Source organism: Haplochromis burtoni, unplaced genomic scaffold (genome assembly GCF_018398535.1).
Source record: "Haplochromis burtoni strain Fernald_Lab_line unplaced genomic scaffold, NCSU_Asbu1 Contig_78, whole genome shotgun sequence".
NCBI classification, from domain to species: domain Eukaryota; kingdom Metazoa; phylum Chordata; class Actinopteri; order Cichliformes; family Cichlidae; genus Haplochromis; species Haplochromis burtoni.
This window is the reverse complement of record NW_024582439.1, coordinates 506,759-530,881: the sequence shown is the minus strand read 5'-3', so window position 1 is coordinate 530,881 and position 24,123 is coordinate 506,759. Positions and strand designations below refer to the sequence as shown.

Below are 24,123 nucleotides of genomic sequence, written 5' to 3'. Positions count from 1 at the left end.
AAATAAATAGAAATAGAAGTCTGTGTGTAATATAAAGTTTTTACTGTGTCTCACATTGGTTTGACCTTGACCTGATTTTCACCAAAATGAAATCAGCTCGACCTATTTCTGTTATCTACCATCACACAAAATTTGAAAATGATATCACGAAAACCGGATGCTAGACTGCTAAGAAGCAAAGAGCTACGCAGACAAACAAACTAATTACATACTCTTTACCTTTGGGGGAGAATTATCTATAAATGGTACATGCAGGAATCTTAATGTGGGTAAACCCAATCATTTCTGATTCCTGGACATCAAATACGGCCACTCTTTGGAAGCAGTAATACTGGAGGGTGCTCTTTTAACATGCAATAAAATCTGTATTTATAAGTTGGAAGAGTGACAACGGAGTTAGGAACAAGTTTCTCAGCCAAAAGGTCGTGCTATGTGCTCCATGTGTGCACTGAAAACTACTTCGTTTGGTTTTGCAAAAGGCTGTAATCTGATTTAAAATATAACCTTTAACCCTGCATGCTGAAAGATGACATTTAACAGAACAAATGTCCAGTGGGACAAGCTGGAAGTTTTCATTCACTGTTGGCCATCACAGCAACAATGCCAAAGGACATGTTGTGTCTGTGAGGCACAGATAGTATTTAGATCTCTGCTCAGTAAATCGACTAATAAAAGTGACTCGGAACTCGTACTCCTAGTAGACAAGTTATTTCTGATTTATTGAGATTAAAATGCCAGAAATCAGAATTAATAAGTACGTGCAAAAAGCAGAAGACCATTGACAGTTTTCATATTTACTTAACTTTTTTCAGACTGAGCGTTGACTGAACAATATTTGAGTGCTGCTTGAAGTGAGACCAATGAAATTTGCAATGGAGAGTAAAAAAAAAAAAGCCACAAATATTAAAGGACAGAGGTGAAAGCTGGAAATGATGAATACCCATGGAGTCATTTGACCTGGAAACAAATAACAACTGAACCTTTATAATAGTTTAGATTTTTAAGAAAAGATAGATGAGAGAGTTAACATACAATCAATATGGCCATGAGCGACAGGGTAATTTTGGACTTTTAATGATTTCTTTGCACTGTTCTTTTTCTCACTTGGAACGATAATACAGCCTCGATATACATCCTCCTGAGATCCAGCCTATTCATTTATGTCCTATTCATGGTGCTTCCCTGTGGACAGTGATGCTGGTATCAAAGGCAGTTTTCAGTTCATGGAAAGCTTGAGACTTGGATGGTTCCTGGGCTGTTCCCAAAAAGTGTTTCCTTTCACCTGAAGGGGTCAGTTTGGGTCATCTTCCAGATCTTGGCAAAGTGGTGACACATCTGAATAACTTGTACTTATGTACAATTGTTTGATGACCCGTTTAGAAATTGCTCCAAGAGATTTTGTAAATCTATAGTTCCCTTTGATCTTCAGCTCCTTGGACTTTCCCATTGTTCTGGGTATTGGTTAATCCAAAAAGTGCTGTCAAACTAATTATTATAATGAGTGTATGTAACCTTCTGACCACAGGCGCAAAAATATACTTTATGTATCCCAAAAGTTTGTCTGTGGTAAACATGGTTAATGTGAGTGTAAGTCTTCCAGCTTTATGTTTAACTCTCAGTCATGACAGCGGTATTCATCTTCTCATCTTTTCATGAAAGCAAATCCATGCACTCCCATGTCATATGACTTCTTCCATTTCTAAGGCTTTATACTCAACTCTCAAAGTAGACTCCATGACGTCTTGAATCTAAGACTCACTGACAAATGATCAAAATGACTCCAAACTCTTCTTTAAGCAACTATTATAATTTATAATTAATAAATCTTTTGAATTCATGTGGAATAAAATGGGAGAAAAAATGCACATGACCTCAGACACCGCTAAAGACCAGCTGTGAATCAGTAAGAAGTCCTTGAGTATGCACAAAAACAGTACTGTCATCTGGGCTCTTGTTTAAAGCTTCTGAATAACAGCCTTCTTACACACTCAGGAGCGTTTTTGCCTCCTTCATTATATGCAGAATCATTAAGAAACCAAATTCTAATCTGCTTTGCTAAACTAATTATGGTGGGAAATTAAATACCTAACAGCCGCAAGTCACTTTATCATATCTAATGTGTCTGCAGTTTGGCCCACGTTGCCGTTTATCTCACCGGTTGCTGGACTGACATGTAGTGAATGGCGACACGGCGAAGCGATGTCTTACCAGACGTGCGAGTAAGGGATGATAAATGATGAACTAGGCGATTCCTGAAGGTGATTCATGACACAACAGAACCTGAGAAGTACGTCATTAAGCAGGTGGGGGCTCGCGTCTGTGTTACAATTGTTCAGTGTGCTATATAACCAGTACATTACAGTTTATAGACCATTCGTCTGGGTGTTTTCATTGTGTACATCCGAAAAGTGGGAGTTTCATCATTTTATACAAAAGATGAACTCTTAATAGCTGCTTTTATATCGTTACAGAAAATATATTCATGTTTAACCAAAGCTTAATACACAGAAGCATTAGTGACATACTTATTTTTCCCAGAGGTTAATACAGGAAAACACGTGGCACAAACTCTGGTATCACTCCCCTAGCCTAAAAACCACAAGAGAGCGCGTGCATTTCCTCCAACATCTGAAAAAGTACTTTATCAAAGTGAGCTTCTGCATTTTGTGTTAAACAGTGAAACCCAAGCAGAGTATTTCCACACAAGTACCACAGTGTTTGTGCATCCTTGTTTTATTTGTTCTCTGTCTGTTCTATATATATAAATAGTTTTGCCACTAATCGGACCCTGATCCCATGTCATGTCTTAACAAGACAAGTTGCTTATATCACTAAAGGTAATTGATTTATGAGGAAACAAATGCATCTTGTTTAGACTAAGCCCTGTGCTCACCTACTCTCTGCTGACTCAGCTTTTTGGGATTATGGTGAGGTTTTTGGGCTTCCACTAGATCCAAAGGATAACCAAGGTAAACTTTCACACTGATCAATGAGTACAACTGTAGAAAACTAAACTAAAAATGTTGATAAAAGTGAAATCTTTGGCACAAAGTTTTACCTTCACCTGCAGATTCTGCAGATACACAAACAGGGGTAGAGAACGCGATCACTGGGACATTACCCAATAACTGTGAACTACAGGTTAAAGCCAAGAAATTGTCACTTCACCGTCTTGTTTATCTGGAGTCAAAAGTGCTCATATTTGGACAAGAAGGTGAAGCTGGTGAATGACACTTGAAAATTTAATGGATAAACATGCCTCACTTTAACACCTAAAGTCTACTTAATGATGTAATTGCTTCAAAAAGGCTCCTTTTCAACAGCTTTAGGCTCACAAAAAGGAGTGAATTTAGCTAAAGGCAACATAAACTCATTGGAAAATAAATATTAGTATGTATGGTACTACATTGTATATTTTTTATTCAAAATTCTCTACCGACATGCTGTGTGTAGATAACTTAGAATATTATCTGAGATTTCAGTTTCAGATAAAGAAGTGGCATTTCAAATCTGCGTACTGGCAGGAAATTAAACCTGAAGGACGGACACTCTTTGTTCTTTGTGGTTTTAGGTTCGCACATCTTCTTTGCATCACTGGGAGGATTTATTCTTCACAGCATATCTGCAGTGAAATGCTATCAACTCAAAGACCGTTCTAAAGCTTTTTCAGGATATTTAATAATAGCCCTGGACTCTCTTTAGGGAATTTTATTTACTAAGGTGTGATCCCATGTAAAACTTTACCCTGCTGTCTCTGCTGTTGATGACCAGTCTAATACTGATTGGTTAACTGAATTTTATTATTACGGGGTCTTTTTGGTCTTTAACTGTGACAATTCACAGAGAATAAGATGAAGAAGTCTCTTTATACAAATATGTAATGACACTTGTTGTCATGAGATACAGAATATAAAATGTATTTGGTGGTTGATGCAGCAGCAAAATGATGTGGCTTCTGACTCCTTTTGGAGTTAGAAGCCACATCATTTTTGTGCTTTTGAAATTATTTATTTACAATTTTGTGTTGCAGTAAAAAAAAATGAAACTGAATATCTGATGAAAACCCTGTTTCTGCTGATTCTTATAGTCCCTCCACTTTCTGCTCTACACTCCAGGGTGCTCCTCCTGCAGTAGTCTCTAGGCAGGGAGGGCCATTAGTGGGATTTGGGCACACCTGTGAAAGCCTCAGAACTGAGTTTAAATAGGTCTGGCCTCTCTTTCTCCCTCCATCCTAGAAACCATCTGTTTTACTGTCAACACCAATACTGCAAATGGCTTTTTCACACATCTGCACGTCTGTGACATCACTAACACTTCTCACTCCACCCTCCTCATGTTCATCATCATCATTATTTGCTCTTATCTTTTCTGCATAAACTTCTAATTATTATCACAACCTTGTCTTGTCAATGTGAATGAGACAGCTTCTGACCCATTAGTACCTTTCACCCTTTGATATATTTAGACACATAACTCAGACTGATTATCTGTATGGCGCAGTTACTGCTTTTTCCAATCAGCCTGTCAGCTGGAATAGGTTCAAGCTCTGGTGGGACTCTAAGGGAATTTTCACTCCTACAGTTTATTTACTGCGTTCAAAATCAGTTGATCGGTTTTGGCTAACAGACGGTGTTTAGCTCAAACTTGAAGCTCACACATGGTAGTTGAGCCGGATGTGGGTCGGATGACATTCTCACCATAAACAAACCAGTTTCTTCAAAGAAGTCTCGCTGTGGTTGAACTCGAGTGTAAATACCATGATCACATCTGCACAAACGGGGGAACTGAACCAGAGTTTGATTTAATCTGACAAAACGCAGCAGGTGTGCACCCTTATGCACCCTAAGCTGCATTAGTGGCTAAGAATAAGGATGTGTGGGTGGATGGAAGTTGACTGTTTCAGATCATATTGGATATGTTTGAATATTATGGCTGTTATAACAAACAGCCATAATATTCAAACGGTAACAGTTAGATGACCCATATTTGGTTAAAACACCTGTCTATTTATCATTTTGCAATGGTTTACTCTCTCCACTCTTCGTAGATCCATTTCCAAACCTTAACAACCACAACCCCTCAAAGCATAACCAATTCTTTGAACTGTCCCCTCAAAAGAGGTATTTTCAAGTTCAATCTGCAACAGCTCCACAACTGCAAAGCCAAAAATGGACAACCTTGGGCTCGATGATTAAGAGATACTTGAGAGAATTTTGAAATACAATAAATCTCTGTGTCCAAATCACTAGACCAGAGTAAGATTTGAAAAACGCCTACTAATCAAAACTACAGAGCATAAAAAACAGCCTTACAACAATGAGCCTCTGATGTTATTGAGCCAGTTTGTAAAATGTTCAGATGGAAATCTGATGCAACAGAAATGAACCACAACAAATGTTACATCTACTTTAATCCCAAATGAATGTGCCAAACAGGGCGGGGTGCCTTTCAATAACAGATACAACCTTGTTGTAGCACAGGGACAGAAAGGGTTCATGTTAAACACGTGTTGCACTGTATAGTGATTAAAAAAGTGGACCTCCAACAGCCAAAAGATGGTCTCTATAGATTTTCCTCCCAGGCACAATAATTATCCTGCAAAGATGGATGCTCCTAAGACGGACAGAAAAGCCTCTTTCCAACACGCTTGTGATATGGATGCTGCTAATTAGTCCCTTGTTACACGCATGCTGTGATAATGACCTGAGAGTGATTGGACAGGCTTGGCATTCATCCCTCTTCTCATATTCTTTCTGTGTCACCCCCTCCCTTCACCCGCTCTCCTTCTCTGTGTCTCTGCTACCTGTGGTGCCAGCTCTCCGTTGGTGATGATTTTAGCGATCAGGCTCCACTTTCTGTTGCTTGTGGCGTTGTGGATCATCTTCTTTCTCAGCAGCTCGCCCACAGACATGTACTGGAAGCCGTAGCGCTCGGCAATCTTCAGGCTCTGCGTTCCTTTGCCACTGCCAGGGCCACCTAGGCACAAAGGGAGAGCTGTTGATGTTTTGGGAAAATTTTTGTTGTGTGTGCGTGTGTGCGCGCGAGAAGGTGTGAAACATTATGCGTGTGGGCGTGCTAGCGTAGGCGCGTGTGTGTATGAGTGAGAGATACTCAGGGTTTGTGAGACTGTGTGTGTGCAGGAGTCTGCTTGTGTTTGCACGTAAGTGGGAGGGTGTTTGGGATTGAGCTATGTGTCTCTCCATGACTGTGTGTTATGGTATATGTGTGTGCAGGGGGAGAAGGGAGTGTGTGTGTGTCTGAAACAGGTATGTGTGAACCTCCTACATTTGATAACAAATAATCATTTTCACTGTTTTAACAGGATACGGACGTGCAGAGGAGGGATATGCTGTCTTAGAGCAACACGGATTTACACATAAAATAATCCCAGTTCAGTAAAACACACATTTTGAGTTAAAATGACCATAATGAAATCTAATCATTATCATTCATGTGTTTAATTGCTGCAAGACAAACATTATACACAATTTGTTAGGTTTCAGCCCATTAAAAGATTTCACTTGGATTTTACAGGCCTGACAACCTGAGTGCTGTTTGAGTGTTATCACAGAAATGGTGCATGCTCCAAAGTCTGAAAGCCATTCCAGAGTGAAGAAAGGTGAAGCCACTTTAAGAAATGATTTTAAAAAGATGAAGAGTGTGCAACCAAGTGAAGAAAATAAGTGAAAATTGGTGGTTAGATTTAAATTCTGAAAACGAGTTTCAGTGAAACAGCAAATCTCTTCTTCAACACTGACATCAGAGGCAGGCAGTATCTGGGTTCATCTTATAATTAGTTATCATAATTAGAATATTCTTGGGTGGTGTAGGGTTTATATCACAATGGACTACAGCAATCAAGGCCTCGGGATGCTTTAAACAAAAGGCTCCTGAGATTCAGCTAAGATGGAAGCTGTGACCAAAATATCCATGTGTACAGTATGTGTGCAATAAGCACAAAATCACAAATATATTTAGAGAAGAAGGTTATCCTCAATCCTATGACTATTTTGTCTCATCATGTAAAGGTCTGATGCAAAAGACGTCTGAAAAGTGAAGCAGATGAAATGGTATGCATAGGAAGCTACCTAACTTGTGACTGACGACCCTCTTCTGCATGCAGTGTCTTTGCATTCTCAGTCAGCTCCAGGGTTTGAAGTAGGATTCCTGTCCCACTGCTATTCTTGATGCACGCTAACATCGGCCATGAACACCACAGTCTACCTTGCATCGCTCGAACATAGTGGGTAAACTTTGCCACAGTATTGCATACTAACCTGCTCTATATTATACAAAACTGTATAGTTTTTTTTTTCAAATAATTTCAAAACAGCACATCAGGCATACAGAAGATCCAAATCTGATTTTATTTTAAGAATAGAACATCACCTGAGCTTTAAATTTCCAGTTTCTTAAGTCCTTATCAATGAAAATAATCTCATCAAATAATCTCTCTTCTGTCCTCTCGTTCTTACATCCTTCTCCATCTCTCAGAGTGAACTTATCCCACACCAACTTTCTTTCTCCCTGGGAAATATAGCCTCTGTACCTTTAACTTGCAGACAAAATACATGCGAAACTGCACAGAAGCAGTTTGTTTTGGAAGATATTTCTTGAGCTGCCTGAAACATTTGAAATTCCTTGCCAGTTGTAAACATCATCCCATTTGTGCTTGCTTATGTTTTGTAGTGCTAGCCAGAAACCCCCCCCCCCCTCCCCCGGAGCTATGCCAATGTTCTACAAACACAACTGTATTGGAATCTGCAGCATGAATGCATCAAAGCCATGAGAAGGGGAAGAATGATCTGCTAAAGGTGTAACTGGCTATGAGATTACCTTATTTCTTAGTACAAAGAAAAGTATCCCCACTGGCAGGAATCAGCAAGTGGCCCTCTTTACAATATGATCTATTAAATTGCCTATCAGACTCAATTACTCATTAAATGAATACAACAAACACACCACTCCAGATACGCTTGGTTTCAATCCCCAACAGTGATGCCATATTTTAAAAGAGAGGCAATACTATGTAAAAAGCCAGAAACATACTGAAATTTATAACTTTCCTTTGTGTATTTATAGTCATTTTGTTATAAATCTCCATCACTGTGAAATAGTGCATAAATGCACTAAATTAAGGAGGGAATTTCCATTTTCTTTCCTATTTCAGTGGTTGCATATCAAAAATGTTTGCAAATAAAGAGGATCAGACAAAGGCAGTGGAGAAAAGCTCTGGTGGTCTAAGTGCTGAAATCCTGAACAGAAGGAAAACTGCTTAACGAAAAGTAATGGAGGCTATCAAGTCTGTAAGCTCTGAGCAAAGGACCCCAGCAGAGGTAATAAAAGAAATGTTGAGACTAACGAGGGGCAACAGAAAGCACATCATACAAGAAAAGCAGGCCATTACTCACTGCAGCTATTTATGGATCCGACAATTAACAGAGCAATAGTAGGAGGCCAGATAAAATATAGTAATATAAATATATGTAATAATTAATATCAATATTAAGAAATTGAAGCTATGTGAAGCATAATTTCTCACCTCTTTTTTTCTTTTCTATGTCACCAAATCAGCTTGACTTTTATTGATTACCCCCAAATGTCTATACATTTAATCCAAAATTGCCATTCAGCATAAGGTTTAACATTAAGGAATAGCAGTGGAAGGATCCCAGTGTAGCAAATGTATGCCTCATCTTACATTTGATTATTCTGTTATCTTTGACCCAGTCTTTCCCACAGTCCTCTCAATGACACGCATCTGTCAATCTGTCTCTCTCGTGAACCTGACAGACAAAACATTTTCCCATGATCCTCTACAGAGATGACAGCTGATGTCATCCTGTTTATTTCCCCTTTAAAATAGGCCACAGTGTGCTCATGGAGAAGAGATCGGAACCAGCTTTGTGTAGCAAGTACAAAAAAACTATCGTCCACTCTACAGGGTGTGAAAATCCCAGAGCGAAACATACTACGGCGGAGGATCGTTAAAAGGTTCTTAACAGAGACTGGAGTGCTTTTTGTGCTTAATTAAAAAGCTCTAATAAACTATGTTAAAAAAAGAGTTCATAAATAACATTTTTTCAGTCTAGCTGAAACAGTCATTACTCTCACTGTGCAGCTGCCACACTTAATTTATAAGATTAATGAATGTATTTGACAGGTTAATGGAGGCACGTCAGGAAAATCAGATTAGGAGAGCGTGAGTGTCTAACATAGTGAGTGACATGACATAAGATCTACCCTGCTGACACTAGTGTAGAGAGGCGGCGTCATATTTAAATACCAGGAAAAACATGTTGCCAGTGTTTTTCCTGGTATTTAAATACCACGAAAAACTCTGGTAATTGTTTAAGCCCGATTCATAGTTTCCTGTCCAGGCCATTATTTTCTAGATCAGCAAGGCAAATAAAAGCCTCCACTCTGTAATTTTGCTGATCTTTTAGTACAAATGGATGCAGCTCTAGTCCCAGCAATGTTATCCTTTGTTAACACACAAACAGAAAGCATCTTACTTGCTGTTTATTATCTAGTGGAAAGCATGATTCACCAAAGAATCTGGATGAGTGCTTGAAATCCAATACATCAGATTAGGAAAATAATATAAAATAGACTGACCCTGATTTTGCCTCAAAGTTTCCTCATTCTTTTGTGAGTGGATGCTATTTATAGTTACAGTAACTGCGCTTTGCCTGTTTTGGGTATTTTTTTTTTGTCTGTTGTAATGGTTCTTTACCGATGACGAGGATGACTTTAGGTCGTGGTCTGGATGGATCGAACACCTCGTACTCCTCTATGAGCTCCGCCGTCTCCGACAGGTCAGAGTCGCTCTCGATGGAGAACTGGCTGATGGGAGGGAGGCGGTCATACCGTCTGTAGGGGAAATTGGGGCTGTCTGGCAACACTGTGACACACAGACAAACACATACACACATAGAAAGTGTTAAATAAGCAAAACAGGCCGGCTTTTATCTGTGTGTTGATGAACTTCTCAAACCATTCGTGTCTGCTGATTTACTCGGCTAAACAATGCTACAAGTCTGCGCTGTCTTTTTATATGTGCAGTTGTGACTTTATTTCAGACTCTCATTTCAGAAGAAAACCCCCAAATAAATCATGTCTGTTTCAACAAACAGTAAATTAGAGATGAAGCAGTTAGAGTGATGAATTTAAACACAGCTGCTACATTCGGTTTGGTAATTGTCCTGCTGTCTCTGGTGATGAAAGCATCAATTATACAGCTTCGACAACAATAACACAGTTAGCAAAGACAGAAATAACAAGTGCAAGTTTCTCCAACAGAAGCAGGAGCTGTTATAGTTTTCATGTGTTATCTGCTTACACAGGATAGTATTGGCCATACAGTTAGTAGCAAGGACAACACATGACAATGCATGCACTCGTTGCATCGGAAGAGACCAGAGGATGTTTTATGTAAACAGTTCAGCTTGTTAAAATTAAAACAGTTTAATTTAACTTAACATGCCACAACTTAAAACTTTCAACATATCAGTAAGGTAATCATGCCAAGATAAGAATAAATGAGTGTGGGCTTCCCTTGCAGCTATATTTATTTTTTCATTTTTGGAGGCTGTCAAATTTGAGCTTCAAAAATCAGCCAAAGGTAACAGAAATCAACAACCCTGATTTAGCCTACAGTTCCCAGGAGATAAACACTGCAGCAGGCAAAGTTTCCAGGTTCTTTTGCCACAATATTACAAGAAGAGGAAGTCAAATATAAAAAAATAAAATGTCGTCACGAAATGTTTTTGAACTAATGAACTGTAGATCTATACATCTGTGTTATCTGCATGGCATGGGTGAAATTTGTTTTGGTTTTCATGGGTCCCTGCTGTGTACATTCCTGCTGCGCTTCAAAGTAAAGGTGAATGGCTGAACTGGAAGAAGTCATTAGCTTACGACAGCTGTAACTGAACTCCACTTTGCTTTGCAAATTCAAACAGAGTTTTGCATATATGGGACTTCCTGCTGGGAATCAATAACTGATGAATGGAGAGACTTTTTTTTCATATTCCTGCTCAGACTAATATTTAGCTACGTGTATTACACAGGACAGTGTGTTGGTAGCACTGCTTTGATCTATGCACGCTGTCTTTGAAGAGGAAGCAGGAAGGTTTCCTTCCAAAAATTTTAGTCAGTTTTGTAGATGTGGTTTGGATGTATATGATCTTATCTATGTGTCTAAAATCTATGTGAAGTATGGCTATAGTTTGCACTAAAGTGCCGGAATAAAAAGCATCTTCCCTCATTGCGCTCTGAAAGTTTTTTCCTATCTCTCGTTCCAAGACAGTGGTAACAGTTTTAACAGTGTATATGTACAGTGAAGCTTCTGGGCTCAGCACAAACATCAAAACGCCTTTCTCATCAAGCAGGGAGCCAGATTGGTGTGAAATAAAGATGTGCACTGCTGTCGGCTTTCTTAGAAAGAAGGCAGGAGCCAAAAAGTAGAAATGCTGGCATCTTTTATTGTGCCAAGAAACTTTGCCAAAAATAGAATGGGATGAAACGCAGCGCCAATTAATCTGCCAAAGACTTTTAGTCAACTAAAGACATAAAATAGAGCATTCCCAGAGCCTGATCACGCAGTGGTTACAAACCTGTAGGTTAAATTTTCACCCAACGAAAGCAAGAGAAAAATGTATTTAAGTAAATCAAACGGCTGCATTTAAACAAATCAGCCAAGCAACTAATTGCTTAAGCTCTAATCTGTTTCATTGCCTCCTCACCATTTCTGAAGAGGGACCTGCGTGACTGGCCTCCATTGAGAGGAGGAAGTGACTTCTTCTCTTGGCCCACAAAAGTATCCCACCGCACCTTTTCTGGTCCTCCGAGCTCTCTGGCTTTCTTCAGACAGCCTTCCAAGTATTCAATGGGGTCATCGGGCCGGTAGTACATCAGACCTGTGAGCAGGCTCTGGAGGAAACAGTGGAGGAAGATATTATGATGTATACAGTTTCATACAATATTTAGAGAAGGGATGTTCACTGTGGCAGTGCTGCAGCTTTGTTACGATGTGCTGCTGTGGAACAGCGTGGCAGTGCTCGAACACACCACCTTAATGAGGGGAAGTTTCGAACTGCAGAGCATGGTTGCCTTAGCCCGGCTCCACCAGAGCAATAAAAATCTCATTTTGCCAGAAGTCCATGAAATTGGCCTCAGCCTGACAAATACACACATACCCCTGATGACCTTGGTGTTATTGTCGAGCAGCACTGACTGTGATGAATATGAAAGCGAACTCGACAGCCAAAACACAAGCGTATGTTTGTGTGACATTTGTCCTCTCGATCCTGTTTTCAAAACAATACCTTCCTCTGGGATTTCATCTCCACCCTCACTAACATCTCCCACCAGCAGCACGTTGTGAAGTTCCCTGAAAACAATTTGATGTGCTCATTTTCTGATAATGAATACACTGTTACGGGGCAGCAGTGTAAGGAATGAAAGGCAAAGGCAGTTATGATGATGATGACGATGATGTGCCACTTCAGTGCTCAATGTAATTTGAACTGACTGTAAATAAACAGGCACTGATTGCTTGCATACATTAGCTTGACTGCAGCAGGGGAATGAGTGTAATTAAGAGGATGAGCCAATTTAGCATCCCCTCAGGAGAAAGAATATATTTCATTATCATATTCCTGTGAGCTCTGATATGTGTCTCTGCTTAGGAATTAATCAACTTAATCGGACTTTGTATCTCTTTCACCAGCTATGACCATCTGTAACTTTCGTATTTACGTAATATCCCAGCAGACTTCAATAGCAGTTATATATATACGAGGGAGTTTGTAAAATTATGATTTCCCCTCTTATTTTAAGCTACTGTTTAATCCTGAAATACGCTTTCAGCCCACGTGATCCGCACCTCTATACCGTCAGATAACGTAAAGGAAGGATCTTTACCGTGACTCTGTCATGCATCTTGCAATGCATGGAACATGAATTAGTGTACTCTCCCTGAGCGCGAAACATACCCAGTTTGTCTCTTCAAAGCGTGCACCAGCTCTCACCTCAAATAGTTGAGGTATCTCCCGCCGCGCGAGATACTCCTTGGCATCGTTGGTATTCATCTCTAGACGGAAATCCTCTGAAATGACAACTTCTCCAAAGCGTTTGATTTTCTTTTCCTTTCTTCAGACGACTCGGTGCAGTAATCTTTGGTTAATAACTGAGCTCCGGACAGACTCTCGCTCAGCGCATTTTTGCCTCCTGTTTGTACTTTACAACTGAATTCCTGCAGGCAATTGCACCGCGCCACCCTCCTCGCTCGCTGATGCAGATGCGTGGCTTGTCCGTCTTCCCTTCTACAGCGGACTGCTTCCAGCACGCACCGACTGTTTGTGTGTGTGCGTGTATGTGCCTTGACGTTGGGTTGGCACAGAGGTTGCGCGCCGTGTGCCAAAAAGCGCACGCACCGCCTCTGCTCTACATTTTCAATCGTTCCTCCTCAGTCTTGAAAGTTGGTGTTGATTCATGATTAATTCGATCGTGGGTTATAAAATGATGGTATAAAGCGGATCAAATATGGTAGCGTCTACATGTAGCTGAAATATTCTACTTTTATTTTAAACTTTTGAAAAGAAAATATCTTATCAGATATGAGTCCATAAGAATATGAATTTTGAATATTTTTATTTTAAGTAACCATATTTTGTTACTAAAATAATTATGTTTCAATTCAGTGTTTGTAATGGAGTAGTTTTACTTTGGTAGCACTTTATTAAGCATTAGTAAGGTATAAGCAAGTGTTTAATGTTACTGTTAATGTTTACTGTTTACACCATCTACAGCTATAACTGCTACTACATCAGTGCTAGTAATAATCATAACCATAATCCTAGTCATAATAATATATATTTATAAATGGCAAACTAAGAAGGAGTAATGCTATATAAAAGATGAATTTACCACTTGCTAATGCCTTACTAATACCTTAACAATCCTTAATAGTGTGACATTATTATATTATTATATATATTATTATTACTTCTTCTGAAATGAGAGATATTTATTGACTCCAGAAAACTAAATGGATGGATCTATCCATTTTCCTTCCCTCATCCAATTAGGCTGCTGCAGTCTATTCCAGTGGGTGGGGTGGGGGGTGGTCTGATTTTCTTAATATTTCCATTACTTCCAGAGAATAAAACATGCAACATATCCCAATGCCCACTGAAATGTGTGTCAGTCTTTACTTCACATTTTTATTGCATTTGTAAATAGCTTTGTAAATAAATGACTTTAAAACTCCACATTCATACATACAAAGAAGCTCACTGGACTTTTGTAAAGACAACTTTGAAATTGTGGCATTATTGAATTGACTAACAGAGTGGAATAACCCGAACAACCTAACTCTAGGTGCAGCTAAATATAGCTGGATAATCTCTTAAATTGCTTAACAATGTATATTTTTGTTTGAGGTTGGGTTGAAAAGTTCAGCAAAAGGTGGATTCCAGTGGACAGTCAGTCCAGCTTTTTTAGGCAACTCAGGAAGGAAGGTCACTTTGATTTCCTGGTTTGTTCCATAGGATTTGATTCTTAATGCCTCTAATCCTCTTGACCACAACGAACTTGTTTGTTATATCACATAACATGAGATTAGTTCAGTCACATCAATGCTTTAGAAAGCAATTATCATTCTAACTTGTTACCATTTCATACCAGAATCAGTTACTGCAGCTTGAAAATAAAATGTTAATTTATGGACTGAAGTTGAGTATTGAGCAGATGTACGCTGCTGAGACCTGCTTTGTTAGAGCAGTTAACAAAGGACATTACCACGATGAGCTCCTAGCAGGCACACTACTCGAGGAAGCAGGTCAAAAAGTTGCAGAATCAGGAGACGTACCGAGGATTAAAGTGGCTGGCAGTCCTGCAAAGGCTCCCTGCAGTGTGTCAAAACTGATTTTGCTGCTGGTTTCCCAGAAAATCTTCTGTGTGCTGGGTTGTGAAGTTGCATTAGAATTGCATGGGAGATATGTAGCTCTATTTCACAATGGGCTCCTGGCCTCTTTGACTTCTTTAGCAGTAACACCACGAGACTTTTAATGTCTACTGCCTGTAATATACTTGTCACTTCTCATTACTGAGTCCCTGACCAATTAGCTAACAAGGGCAACTAAATATGAAGCTGTCAGCATCATTTGATGACTAGTTTGCTTTTCTTTCTCTCATCAGGGCACCAGTCATATCTGGCAGAATGATGATGATGTCAGGTGTACTGCAGCCTCTTGTACTTAAAATAAGCAGCCACACAAAGGTTTTTTTTTTCTTGTATTTTTCTTTGGAATTAAAAATTGATGTCAATGAAAACAAACCAGCAGACAAAAAAACAAACAAGGAAATAAAGAAACAGAGAACATGAGCTTAACGTATGGATGGCGACCCTCGAGGAGAAACTAACACAACTGCTGCAACTGATTAACTAATAAAGTTAAAAACATTTTAAATGTCTATAAATTTCTCCAATAAACCCCAGCTTTTTTTTATACAGAAACATTGTTTTTTTTTCTTCATTTACTTACATTAATTACTAGATCTAGAAAACGTTCATATCGTTAGCTTCATAGCATAAGTGCCTAAGTCATTTTTTTGTGTTTTGTGTTTCAGACGGACAGGATGATGCAGCAGTGGTAGGGGGGTAAAGTTAGGCAAAAATCTCAATTTGACCAAAAAATGACTTAGGCACTTATGCTATGAAGCTAACGATATGATGATGACGAATTCCGTCATTTGAAGGAGGAAACCTAACATTAACCCGTGCGTGCAAGCATGACCCTTCAGTGGTATGGGAACAGGATTAACTTGAATTAGGTTAGTTATTCTAAAATAATAAGAAAGCAAGAGATTTAAGTTTTTATTTATATTAATGTTTTATTTTTCTTTCTCATAAACGTACTATGTTTGTGCTCTTCTTGTTATATGTTGTAAGTATGTTTTACTGCTGTGTTACACGAGCCTAGATATATTAGATATACAATGGATATGCACTTAAGTTGATCAGAAACAAATGACAATTAAACCTGCAGTCTCGAGAGAAAACTCAATTTGTTTTAAAACTGCTAACCCCCACCCCATTTTCTCCGTCTCATCTTCCACGTCAAAACTTTTATTTTGGAAATGTCTTCCACCGGAAACACTTGCTGAGTGGATCCACCGGTTTTCACTTCCTACATGTCCACTGCTAACAGAGCTGCACAATGCAAATACTAACTTTATTAGGATTATTTTCAGCATGCTTTTTAGCAAACAGCATCAACATCGAGGTGAGTTTATTATTTTCACGTAGCTCCGATTTTCCCTTCGGTTTGTTGCATTTTTAGGTAGAAACATCGTTGTCATGTTAGCCAGCCCTGCTGTCATGCTAGCTTTGTTGATGCTGAATATACTTGCTTATATGACCCCAAATCCCGATAAAACATAAATAATTATTCACCTTCTTTCGGTTATTTCACAGAATAGCGCAGGGCAGTTCTTCAGCAGTGGGCATACGAACAATTGGGCCGTTCTGGTGAGTGTTTTTTTTTATTTTTCAGGTTGAGTAAATGCTAATAGATGATGTTAGGAACAACAGAAGACATATATGTGCATCTTCTTCATTTGCCTTTATTAACAGGTGTGCACATCCAGATTCTGGTTCAACTACCGACATGTGGCAAATACTCTATCTGTGTACAGAAGTGTGAAGAGGCTGGGCATCCCTGACAGGTAATAATGATAACAATGATAACAACTTGATTTGTATAGCACCTTTTAAAACACACAGTTGCAAAGTGTTTCACAATCGGGATAAAACCACACATTTAAGGTAAGAATATAAGTTCCAGCACACAGACAAACAAACAAGCATATGGTGTTGCTATGGTCAAATATAATGGGAGAAATATTAGGGAAAACCAACTACTGATTCAGCCCATTTCATAGGCTGATGAAAACTTGTGTGGCTTCTAATATAAGAGCATGCTTAAGAGACCCTGTTCAGACAGTTGGAAGGACTGGCAATGAAAGGCTTTATATGTTGTTAATAATAATTTTAAAAAGCATTCTGCATTTCACTGGAATCCAATGAAGGGAAATAAGAATAGGGCTTATATGTAGGTGCCTGCTAGTTTTTAGAGGCAACCTAGCAGTTGTGTTCTGGGCTAAGGAGGAAATGCACATGAAAAGTGAGTTATCAAGGCATGTGAAAATAAAAGTGTGTATTGAAAGTTCAAAATTACTGGATAACAGTAAATGTTTCACTCACCTATGGTCACCAGCTGTGGGTACAAGCAGCAGAAATAGGCTTCCCCTGAATTGTGGCTAGCCTCTCCCTTAGAGATAGGGTGAGAGGTTCAGTCATCCGGGAAGGGCTCAGAGTAGAGCCGCTGCTCCTCCATATTGAAAGGAGCCAGTTGAGGTGGTTCGGCATCTGATAAGGATACCTCCTGGGTGAGGTGTTCGGGGCATGTCCCACCGTGAGGAAGCTCTGGGGCAGACCCAGGACACGCTGGAGAGATTATATCCCTCGGCTGGCCTGGGAACGCCCTGGTGTTCCCCAGGGCAAGCTGGAGAAGGTGGCTGGGGAGAGGGAGCTCTGGGCCTCTCTGCTTAGGCTGCTGCCCCTGCTTCTCAACCCCGGATAAGCGGAAGATGATGGATGGATGGATGGATCCTAGTTAAAAAAAAAGAGAAAAAACAAAACAAGACTGGATGAGCTTTGAGGTGTGATATGCAAATTTTAAATGCTCAAAATATTATCAGGGTTCTTAGCAGATGATCTGTATTTATGACAAGAGAGTAATATTAGTAGTATTATGATGTAATAACTGACCTCTAGGGGTGGCTGTAGCTCAGGTGGCAGAGCAGGTCAGCCACTAATCAGAAGGTCGGTGGTTCGATCCCAGGCTGCCTCCTGGCTGCATGCCAAATATCCTTGGGCAAGATACTAACCCCATGTGGTGGTCAGAGGGCCCGGTGGCGCCAGTGTCCGGCAGCCTCGCCTCTGTCAGTGCGCCCCAGGGCAGCTGTGGCTACAATGTAGCTTGCCATCGCCAGTGTGTGAATGTGTGTGTGAATGGGTGAATGACTGAATGTAGTGTGAAGCGCTTTGGGGTCCTTAGGGACTAGAAAAGCACTATACAAATGCAGGCCATTTACCATCTCTATACAGAAGTTTTTAGGGCGAACACGAGAATTTAAATTTTGCCAGGACTGAGATGAGGTATTTGAGGTCGAAAAGGCTATTGAGGTTGTTAAGCTTAGCCAAAAAGGACCATTGTGTATTATAAGCATAGAAATAGAAATTAGTTATCCTGGTCACTGTAGTATTAAAACGATTAATCAGGTTGTTGAGTCACACAATCATGTAAGGTGTAAAAATAAATTTCACTTATAATAGCAAAGACATTTAAAATTTGAGGAATTGAAACATATTTTGGTTCTATATGGTAGTTAATGAAATAGTTTTGGATTTTAGACATTCTGAAGAGGTCAAGTTGATCAGTAGGTAAATTTATAATGGGGACCTTTCAATATTTTCATGCATGATGAAGAGAAACCAGTTTATTAGACATTATATTTTCCAGAGTAATCAGTGCTGAAAATATGTGACAGTTGCAGTCATTTGGAGATATTTTAAAGACTCAATAACATAAATAGTCTTTCGGCATAATAATTATTATTGCTGGATTTAACAAGATATAGCATATTATGCGGTTGCTTTCTGAAAGAAATATGTATTCTGACTATCAATTAATTAATCTTAGATTATATTTCTGTAATTGAACAATCATTTTTAATTATCATTGTGTATTCAGTAGTTAAGGGAGAAATTTATTCATCCCAGCAGGTGAAGTGTTTTGTAAAAGTTGCTCAAAAATTGATTAAAAAGAGGTACAGTAGAAAGAGGAACTGTGTAACTGGACAGCTACTGCAATGAAGAAGCTCATGCTGTTAGTCTTTGGCTGAACCCCTGGCTAGCCAGAACATTGTTTAGAGGGTATGGGATATTTTACTGGACTTTCAGAAGAGTTTTGACATTGTCCTGCTCACTATTATTGCACATCGATTGTCCACGGCCACATCCAGGGCCGAAGCGGACTTCTGAATAAGTTTACTGAGTCTATGGTGCTGTCTATTGTTAGGCTTGGCTTTAGCTGAGAGCAGCTCAGAACATGCTGTCCATTCTACAAGGTGCCTGTATTGTGTCAAAATGAATTAAGTGAGTGCTCAAAAGTTTTTCCACAGCCTACTTTGGTTTGTTGTTTGTTCTGGGGCCTTTCTCAGATGGAGAGCTGCGGTAAAATAAAACATCCAACGTGGAGAAAATGGCAAATACCTTTGACAAGGTCTGTTTTGTGTAGAAGGGCACCAGTGGCAACAGGATGAACAAGTGTGCATATACTAATAAGTTTTCATTTTATTTCGAGATAGTAAAGTTTCAGAAATCAGTCCTGGCTCTGGAGAGTTACACAGTACTTGTGGTGGTAGTGCTGTTTAGCGATTGACTGTATGATTGGTGGGAGCAAATGTCAAAAGTTTCAAAATATTCAACAGCTGGTCCAACTGTAAGATCAATAAACAAACTGATGCAATTTAATTTTCAGGCTAAATCCATTATCCTTCATAACATAACAGTTAACGTGTTTGATAGCAGCCATTGTCCTTTTACTTATTTCAATATCATCATATTAACTCTGTTTTTTCTCTTTTTTTAATCACCAGCCACATAGTTCTGATGCTGGCTGATGACATGGCTTGTAACCACAGAAATCCCAAACCTGCTACAGTGTTCAGTCACAAAAACATGGAGCTGAATGTGTATGGTGACGATGTGGAAGTGGACTATCGAGGTTATGAGGTCAGTTCAGGTGTTTACACCTCACCTTCATTCTGTGAAGCAACACTTATGTTAGCCTTATGTTTATCAACAAGCCCTGAGTGATTTTTAAAGTCTAAATGCAAAAATTGGGTATTTTGAAGCCAGAAAAAGATGAATCGCTTGAGCATAATCACAAATGTTCATGACTGTTTGGCATAAATTGTAAATATTTTCCTACCCCAGACAGTTTGATTCTGCTCAGCTTGTTATATAAACATTTACTGTGATTTATGTGACAGTCTCACATGCTGTGTTTCACCTTCAGTGTTGCGTTAAATAACTTGAGGAGAAATGGATTATGTCCAAGGCAACATTTTTATTGACCAGGACATTTTATAATCTACACGTCTAAAATGGGGCCCAGCCGGTTTTTATTTATTTTTCTGATTATTATGGACTAAGGCGAGTTCGTTGTTTTTTGACGACTCACTCTGTTTTGTGCCTTTTTAAAAATACAATGACACTGTACTGCCAGTCTTTGTTTGCTGTCACACTACATTCATGTGCAACAAAAACCAATAATCATTAAAAACAGAGGAAAAAAAACTCAGATAGGAGCTGATTATCAAATTTTAATTAAAGGATAAGTGGAGAAGATCAAAAATGTGGTCACTTACTGATCCTACCAATGACAATTTAAATATTACGAATTGACTTTTCATCACTAACTTTTCTTTTTACTGGCTTTTGTTTTGTATAGTTTCAATCTTTGAATAGTTTTATTTAACAACTAATTTACTACTTCCTGTCAGAGACATAGATGAAAAATGACCACAGGTTTGTACCATGTGTGCCTTAGGTAACTGTGGAGAACTTCCTGCGAGTTTTGACTGGGCGCCTGCCTCCCAGCACACCACGCTCTAAACGCCTCCTTTCTGATGATCGAAGCAACATCCTCATATACCTGACAGGTACTTAAAGAGAAAAAATGTACCTATGAAGCTGAAGTAATTAAAGTTGAATTAATTATTTTTAATCTGTGGTTGATTAACAGGCCACGGTGGGAATGGCTTTCTGAAGTTCCAGGACTCTGAGGAGATTAGTAATGTGGAACTGGCAGATGCTTTTGAGCAGATGTGGCAGAAAAGAAGGTAAATAAACTGAAAAGTGACTTCAAATAATCCCGTTTGTCAGGTCTACTTTACTTGTTTTTTCTTTGCCCTGCAGGGCATTTAGCTGTGCAGCATGCCAACAAGCATTTAACAGCACAAAACATCACAGCCTATGAGTATTATAACTTTATCAGGAGGTTCCCATTCTGTTGATTCTTTATAACAAGCAAAACAGATGATTATCAGAGGTGTGTTACGTTAAATTGATTCTCTTATCAAGGCTTTGTGTGTATCAAATGACTTCAGTGGTTGAAAGAGTGCTGTCAGTGCAGTGAAACTGTATACTCTCTATTTAGGCTTTTTTAAAAATAGCTTCAGCTCAGCTTGAAAGGTAGTGCTGGGCTTTCAATTGTCATTGGGAACATCAACGTGTAGCCTTGATAGTTCTTTTTTTCCTGCCTGTAAATTCTAGATTAAGTTTTATATGCAGTAGGGATACAGTAGTTAAATGAGGAGCTAAATGTGTGAATCTAAAGGGCTAACTTGAAGGCCATGAAACCATATGTGTATTTAAAAAATCTTTAAATTTCATTGTTTAAGTATTTTTCTTGCCTATTGTACATTCGTGATGGAAGCAAAAACTTGCAGGAAAATATTCACAGATAATAATTTTTAACTGGTTGAACCATCTATCCATGAGTTTTAACATTTATTTGGGCCATATTTAGTGAGTAATTAATAAATCAATAGGAATTGTTATCAATCGGTCTGAAACTGACAATTTTTTATGTATAGCTGAAGCTGTTGGATGTCTAGTTTTGTTAGTAAAATAAACAACGACAAATCTAGGAACAATGATTCGCTAATGCGTGTGTGGCAGACACAAGGTTTCTAGGCCATATCTGGTCCTTTGCAAAGTTTAATCCGGCTAGCGTATCACTTCAGATCCATCCCCCTTCGTTGTGTCTGTATGCCACACTAAACAGACGGGCACACTGCAGCTGCAAAATAACAAGCTAGCTCACAGAAAATGGCACAGAATATAAAAGCTGACTCTGAAGGCATAAAGAGTGACCTGTGTATATTTGCATTGAGATGACTGCTGTTTTCAAAGAATGAAATTTGCTTTGCCTTGAATCTGCACATCAGCACAGAAACGGAGCCAAGGACGGTGAAAATGACTAAAGCATACTGTACAGTACGCTTTACTGTAGCTGGGTTTCTTCCAGCTAAATCTAGAGGTTTTACTTTTAACTTTGTGAAATTTCACATTTCAACCATTGGGTAAGATTTGTAGAAATATATGGAAAAATAAAATTACAGATTCAGTATTTTGATATATGTTTTAATGTTAAATGCTCCAAACCACTGTAATGAGAGTGCATTATAAACATTGCACTATTTGGCCTGGGCTTCACTTAAGCCAACTTGTACATGTGAAGACTATATTGGACTTGCATTTTCAGTTTAGTTAAAGAATTTCAGTAAACTTGATCTCACCCTTAATGTTGTTCTCATTTCCCAGCGTGATGTTAAATTGAATTTGACACCCCTTAGCGAATGAATTAACTAAGGAATCATTTCAGGTGGAAATTTTATGAGTACAACTGGAGTAGAAAAAGAAACAAACTAATTGTTGAACTTAGTAAATAGATCGTATTGTCCCTTGTGGCCTTCATTATCTATTTTAATTTTATACTTTAGACCATGTGATCGTGTTCTATGTGGGATAAGCTAGGGATTACAAAGTGTTAGCACAGCATTCTCTGTATTAGTACTCTTGAAATTACCTTGAACTTGTCATGTTTTCCTAAATTCTTCTAAAAGTAGAGGCTGTTTTGTTCTGTAATTGGGGTTACTATTTAAGCCACTGCTTTGCTTAATTTGTAAATCACGAGATGGTAAATGAGCTTTCACCTTGCTGCTGCGAGTGCCTCTATTGTTGTCCAAACCCATTATCATCCACGGTGAGTGTCTGGGTTACAGTCAGGCTCCAGGCTACTGGATAAAAGCTCAGTGACGCCAGCTTTCATGCTGATGTGATAATTGCAGGGTTGAACTGCTAAATTACAGCCACCGAAGAGACCTCCCTTTATCATCCCCAAACCACCTCGATTAAGTCTACTGGATGTGACAGTCTCTACATGTTTGTCTAAACAGGGGAAAGAAGTTGTAGTGAAATGTAGAGTTTTGTAGGAAAGGAGGATGGAGGGAATGGAAAGGAAGGGGGTGGTGGTTAAGCTGTGTGCGTGGGAGTGTTAGCAGAACTGAATGGAGCTGTTGGTTTTTCTTGGTCACCATGGTAACTGCAATATGAAAGATGGTTAGAAGGTTTGTGTGATATCTGTTTATTGGAACAAATGGATGAGTGTTATGCCAGCTGTGCATTCTCCCATCAGTTTTGTTTGAGAATGTGTATGATCCTCTGTTTGTTTGTGTGTGTGCGTGTGTTTGTCTCCAGGTACAACGAGCTGCTCTTCATCATTGACACCTGTCAAGGCGCCTCCATGTATGAAAGATTTTACTCTCCAAACATCATGGCTTTGGCCAGCAGTCAAGTTGGAGAAGACTCCCTGTCGGTGAGTTATCTTCCCTCACGTGGAAGATGAATTAAAAATCATCCATCAGCTTGTCAGATTCTCTAATAAGCAGTGTGATTTCATAGCACATTGCACTAGCTTGATTTCTGTGTTCATACGCTCTCACCCCCCTGCAACACCAGTCAGTGTTACTTGAAATAGTGTTGCACTTTTGAATTTTTATTCAAATGTCTTCTCTCTTTTAGCATTCAAACTAAGAAAGGTCTGCAAGAAATGTGACATGTTACAAGTTCTTCATCACACTAATAATTATCAGAAACCTACTAGCTCTGCACTGCACTCAAATACAAGAACAATGCTGCTTCTTTTTCCCCCTCTTCTTCCACATTTTACACAACACTGACCTTTTGCTTGAGACGTATAGCTTAAAGTGCAAATCCCTCCACTGCATAATTTAGTTAGAAAAATCCTGAAAAGTCTTCAAGAGGCAGTGAGGGCAGGAGCTGAGGGGGGGAAACTTGCTCACTCTTTCTCTGCTTTGCACTGTTGATGGACCAATCTAAAACTGTGCTCAGTTGTGCGGTGTGTGTGTGTGTGTGTGTGTGTGTGTGTGTGTGTGTGTGTGTGTGTGTGTGTGTGTGTG

At 39.1% G+C, this 24,123-nt stretch overlaps 2 protein-coding genes across 3 annotated transcripts in view; one reads left to right on the top strand and one right to left on the bottom strand.

Moving 5' to 3' along the window:
* ak5 (adenylate kinase 5) overlaps window positions 1-13,464 on the bottom strand; it is a 101,437-nt gene extending 87,973 nt beyond the window's left edge. The window contains exons 1-4 of the mRNA XM_005924551.3: window positions 13,035-13,464; window positions 11,748-11,934; window positions 9,737-9,904; window positions 5,804-5,976 (exon numbers count right to left, since the gene is read on the bottom strand). Of these exons, the coding sequence (XP_005924613.1) occupies window positions 5,804-5,976; window positions 9,737-9,904; window positions 11,748-11,934; window positions 13,035-13,094 (588 nt within the window). The 5' untranslated portion in view covers window positions 13,095-13,464. The remainder of the gene's footprint in view (window positions 1-5,803; window positions 5,977-9,736; window positions 9,905-11,747; window positions 11,935-13,034) is intronic.
* Window positions 13,465-16,145: 2,681 nt separating this feature from the next.
* Window positions 16,146-24,123, top strand: part of pigk (phosphatidylinositol glycan anchor biosynthesis, class K) — a 42,694-nt gene continuing 34,716 nt past the window's right edge. For both annotated transcript variants that reach the window (XM_005924546.3, XM_005924547.3), the window contains exons 1-7: window positions 16,146-16,292; window positions 16,484-16,537; window positions 16,643-16,734; window positions 19,732-19,867; window positions 20,688-20,799; window positions 20,883-20,979; window positions 23,402-23,519. In XM_005924546.3, coding sequence (XP_005924608.1) covers window positions 16,227-16,292; window positions 16,484-16,537; window positions 16,643-16,734; window positions 19,732-19,867; window positions 20,688-20,799; window positions 20,883-20,979; window positions 23,402-23,519 — 675 coding nt within the window. In that variant the 5' untranslated portion in view covers window positions 16,146-16,226. The remainder of the gene's footprint in view (window positions 16,293-16,483; window positions 16,538-16,642; window positions 16,735-19,731; window positions 19,868-20,687; window positions 20,800-20,882; window positions 20,980-23,401; window positions 23,520-24,123) is intronic.